At 17.4% G+C, this 6,000-nt stretch overlaps 1 protein-coding gene across 1 annotated transcript in view; it reads left to right on the forward strand.

Moving 5' to 3' along the window:
• The window catches only part of LOC130676198 (mannosyl-oligosaccharide 1,2-alpha-mannosidase IA), a gene marked incomplete in the record, with an annotated part of 416,169 nt that overhangs the window by 404,640 nt on the left and 5,529 nt on the right, over nucleotides 1–6,000 (forward strand). Inside the window, 3 exon segments of the mRNA XM_057482265.1 lie at nucleotides 842–1,021; nucleotides 2,698–2,911; nucleotides 5,929–5,995. Of these exon segments, the coding sequence (XP_057338248.1) occupies nucleotides 842–1,021; nucleotides 2,698–2,911; nucleotides 5,929–5,995 (461 nt within the window).

Here is a 6,000-nt window from a genome sequence, read left to right on the forward strand (position 1 = left end):
TGCTACTTTTTTTTCTTTTTTAATCTAACATCGTTCGTCTGTAGAATGTATACACGGATAGAAAATAATAATAAAACAAATAATAAAATATATAGAGAATACGATAGATATAGATTGTATTGATGAAGTGACGGTGACATCGTTATAACGAACATTTTAACAAACCGCACCTTTGGAAAATATTTGCTGGACCTGAGAGAGAAATAGATTGATCGAGAAGAGGAAGCGACGATGGTATAGGTGGCGATGATGACGGTAGAAGTAGAGAGGAGTAACATCTACTAGGACAAATAAAACGTTATTTTCTATATCGACGCTTCCGGCGTCATACGTGAAACAAAAAAATTAAAAAACTGCTCATCGTTTTACGAGCGCGCGATTTAACTTTGACAGCTTTATAATAAAAACCAAGACGTTATTCCCATAGATGTTTATATGGACAAAATTTTTTATCACTATTTCATTTCATTCATCTCTTTATTTTTACATATTATTTTTTTTTTTTTTATTATTAACGTATGGTTGAATAAAAAAAATAAATATATATCATTTTATTTTTAATGACTCAACACTTGTACGGTTAATTGGAGTATAAATTATATTCAACATATCAGTTATTCAATGATCATCATAAATAATCAAAAATACGCTGATTAAAGTATTTTATCAATTCATTAGTAAATACTTCATGTGAAATTTAATGGATTGAATTCGTTTTTTAGTTATTTGGAGTGCAACTTTAGTTAACTTATTCATTAATTTATTTTTAAACTAATAATTATTAATATGACATCTTCATTTCACTTAATTATTTATTGTTTTTTTTAAATATATTTTTCAGAATTCAGAAATATCTCTATTCGAAGCTAATATTCGTTTCATGGGAAGTTTATTAACTAACTACGCACTCACAGGAGATGTTATGTTCCGAGACAAGGCTGTACAACTTGGTGAGCGAATGCTACCAGCTTTTCAAACAGAAACGGGAATCCCTCATTCCCTTATCAACCTTCATACTGGGGTAAATATTTATAGTAATACCTCTATTTAATTTATTCTTATTCAAAATCACTCTCTTATTAAAATATTACAAAAATAAATTAACTTTTTTTTTTTTTTGTTTTGGTAGAAACTAACTATTGTAGTGTTTATGGTTACCGATTTTTAATTAGTAATGATTACAGACCACCAATTATTGTTCGTTTTTTTTCGCGCTAAGCTGTTATGTGCATCTTTGTCGAAATATTTTTGCTTTTTATAGCTTCTGCAATAATAATAGTATTATGTAAATTTTCTTCAATTTCATGATAAAAATTGCCTATTTTTCCCACGTTTAGACAAAAACTTCAATCAAATAAATATTTTAAAAATAATGATTTTTTTTTGGTAATGGTCTAGAAGTGGGGCTCCACCTACTTTTGGCCATAAAAATACTTGTGTCTGAAATTTTTAAATGTTTTTTTTTTTTTATTGCTCTATTCCTCGGTGGGTTGATGATGAAAAAAAAAATTTCCATAAAAACCAAGATTTCTATTAGTTATGGCGGTTTGAAAATTTAAAAAATTATTTTTTTACATTAATTATAATTTCGAAAATTTTTTTAACGAATTATTTCTCTACTTTTCTCGTTTTCTATTTATTTTTAATAGTTTAATAAAAAATAAAAATAATTTTCCATAAAAATTTTTCCGATAAACAGTTTTATTCTCGATCAAAAAAAATTGTTATAAATTAGTAATATTTCAAGATTTAATAGACGAGTATCACTTAAGTCAAATTTTTTTATGTTATATTGCTTTAATATTTTTAAAATAATCAATCATTATGTACATCCAAGATGAATACAAAATTAATAATAAATTACATTGTTTCGGTAAAAATATTAAACATCAATTACAATTAAATAAGAATGACGAAAATATATATATTTAAATCCAATGCTTCGCATTCATTACATGAATTCTCTAGCAACATGAATATTCGTTACAATTATAACTAATGGGTAGAAGTTTTAATTGCAACGCGGTATCTGTGAATTTCTCACTAGTTTTTTCAATTAACTTATTTCTATATCTCTCTATACCACTAACGATTTAATAGTCAACTGCAGTAAATTACCACCGATTCAATCAAAATTCTTCAATAGCTATTATAATTTTTATAAAAGAGAAAAAAAAAAGCTAAGAAGATTATCAAGGTATCAAGGAATTTTCCAATAAAATAAACGTTCCATGAAAATTGAATAGATAAAAAATAATAAAAAAAGAAGTCGTTAAAATATGAGAAGCTCGCGGAAGAGTTAGATTCCTTACTCATTTATCTCCGCTGAGAAATTACCGTCGACGTCTTAATTGGCGAGATTGAATTATAAAATGATTATGCTTATTCTCAAGTCTATTCTCACTTCTGTTCAATTCATCCAATCATTTTTTTTACTTCTCTTTTTGTTATTAAATTTTTTAACCTTCATCAATTTTACAACTTCCAAGTAAAACCAATTTATTCATCCATCTTTATACTCTTACAATCACTCAAACGTGAAATATAATTTATTTGAATCCAATGACAAGTATATGTCTAGATATAATAATACATTTAATAAAATATATATTTATACCTACATTTAATCATATATAATGCTTGTATATAAATATAAATTAAGATTATAATATTATGATCGATATAATAACATTTCAGATGAGTAGAAACTACGGTTGGGCAAGTGGTGGCTGTAGTATCCTCTCAGAGTTAGGTACTATGCATCTTGAGTTCTCATATCTGAGTGATATAACTGGCAATCCGGTTTTCAAGAGTAAAGTCGAACACGTGAGATCGACATTGAGGAGTCTTGAGAAACCCAAAGGCTTATATCCTAATTTCATTCATCCACGAACCGGCAAGTGGGGATTACGTAAGTACTCAATCGAATTTTATTTTTTTTTTTTTTATTTGCCCACCACCCAAACAAAACACTTTTTTTCGTCTCTCTGATTATCGTTTAATAGCAATAGAATTAAATCCAATCTAAAGGTTAAAAAAAAAATTCTTTTATGTCGAACTTAAAGAAAAAGTCCAGATTTGATTACACAATTAACTTTAATTTAATCTCCTTCGATCTGAGGATTAAATTAAATTTAATTTTTATTAAAAGTTACAAATTCAATAATATTTAAAAAAAAATTACGTCAAACGTAAAAGGTGGAAGAACTATTTTTCATTAAAAACTTAGTGACCCTTTTTTTCAATAATATAAAACATGATAAATATCCCCATACACTTATTACTATAATTTAATTTAATAAATCATCGACGGACGAATACAGAAATTAAATAAATTTTTAATTTACATTAAAACGATTGGTCGCCATGGTGGTGGTGGTGGTAGTGGTACAGACGATCAATTACTAATAATTCGAAGGACCAGAAAATAGCAGGCAATATCTTAAAAAAAAAAACCGGATCTCCGTACGTTACTGTATAAAGATTACATACGATCGACAATCACTAAAATTTATCATCAACACATCCCTCTAGGCCCTATATCGATTATTTTTTCTTAGCCCTCTCTAATGTGTAACATATATCACAATTATCAGGGTGTTATAATACACACACACACACACACACACACACACACACACACACACACACACACACACACACACACACACTCACACACTATTTTTTTATCAATAAATTCTCCAAAAAAAATTTTAATTAATCACTTTTAATATTATTATTATTATTATTATTATTATTATTATTATTATTATTATTATTATTATTATTATTATTATTATTATTATTATTATTATTATTATTATTATTATTATTATTATTATTATTATTATTATTATTATTATTATTATTATTATTATTATTATTATTATTATTATTATTATTATTATTATTATTATTATTATTATTATTATTATTATTATTATTATTATTATTATTATTATTATTATTATTATTATTATTATTATTATTATTATTATTATTATTATTATTATTATTATTATTATTATTATTATTATTATTATTATTATTATTATTATTATTATTATTATTATTATTATTATTATTATTATTATTATTATTATTATTATTATTATTATTATTATTATTATTATTATTATTATTATTATTATTATTATTATTATTATTATTATTATTATTATTATTATTATTATTATTATTATTATTATTATTATTATTATTATTATTATTATTATTATTATTATTATTATTATTATTATTATTATTATTATTATTATTATTATTATTATTATTATTATTATTATTATTATTATTATTATTATTATTATTATTATTATTATTATTATTATTATTATTATTATTATTATTATTATTATTATTATTATTATTATTATTATTATTATTATTATTATTATTATTATTATTATTATTATTATTATTATTATTATTATTATTATTATTATTATTATTATTATTATTATTATTATTATTATTATTATTATTATTATTATTATTATTATTATTATTATTATTATTATTATTATTATTATTATTATTATTATTATTATTATTATTATTATTATTATTATTATTATTATTATTATTATTATTATTATTATTATTATTATTATTATTATTATTATTATTATTATTATTATTATTATTATTATTATTATTATTATTATTATTATTATTATTATTATTATTATTATTATTATTATTATTATTATTATTATTATTATTATTATTATTATTATTATTATTATTATTATTATTATTATTATTATTATTATTATTATTATTATTATTATTATTATTATTATTATTATTATTATTATTATTATTATTATTATTATTATTATTATTATTATTATTATTATTATTATTATTATTATTATTATTATTATTATTATTATTATTATTATTATTATTATTATTATTATTATTATTATTATTATTATTATTATTATTATTATTATTATTATTATTATTATTATTATTATTATTATTATTATTATTATTATTATTATTATTATTATTATTATTATTATTATTATTATTATTATTATTATTATTATTATTATTATTATTATTATTATTATTATTATTATTATTATTATTATTATTATTATTATTATTATTATTATTATTATTATTATTATTATTATTATTATTATTATTATTATTATTATTATTATTATTATTATTATTATTATTATTATTATTATTATTATTATTATTATTATTATTATTATTATTATTATTATTATTATTATTATTATTATTATTATTATTATTATTATTATTATTATTATTATTATTATTATTATTATTATTATTATTATTATTATTATTATTATTATTATTATTATTATTATTATTATTATTATTATTATTATTATTATTATTATTATTATTATTATTATTATTATTATTATTATTATTATTATTATTATTATTATTATTATTATTATTATTATTATTATTATTATTATTATTATTATTATTATTATTATTATTATTATTATTATTATTATTATTATTATTATTATTATTATTATTATTATTATTATTATTATTATTATTATTATTATTATTATTATTATTATTATTATTATTATTATTATTATTATTATTATTATTATTATTATTATTATTATTATTATTATTATTATTATTATTATTATTATTATTATTATTATTATTATTATTATTATTATTATTATTATTATTATTATTATTATTATTATTATTATTATTATTATTATTATTATTATTATTATTATTATTATTATTATTATTATTATTATTATTATTATTATTATTATTATTATTATTATTATTATTATTATTATTATTATTATTATTATTATTATTATTATTATTATTATTATTGATGTAATTTAATTAAATACTTTTTTTCGGCAGATCATATATCTCTTGGAGCTTTGGGTGATAGTTTCTATGAGTATTTATTGAAAGCATGGATTCAATCTGGTA

The sequence above is a fragment of the Microplitis mediator genome, chromosome 10, assembly GCF_029852145.1.
Source record: "Microplitis mediator isolate UGA2020A chromosome 10, iyMicMedi2.1, whole genome shotgun sequence".
Classification (NCBI taxonomy): Eukaryota; Metazoa; Arthropoda; class Insecta; order Hymenoptera; family Braconidae; genus Microplitis; species Microplitis mediator.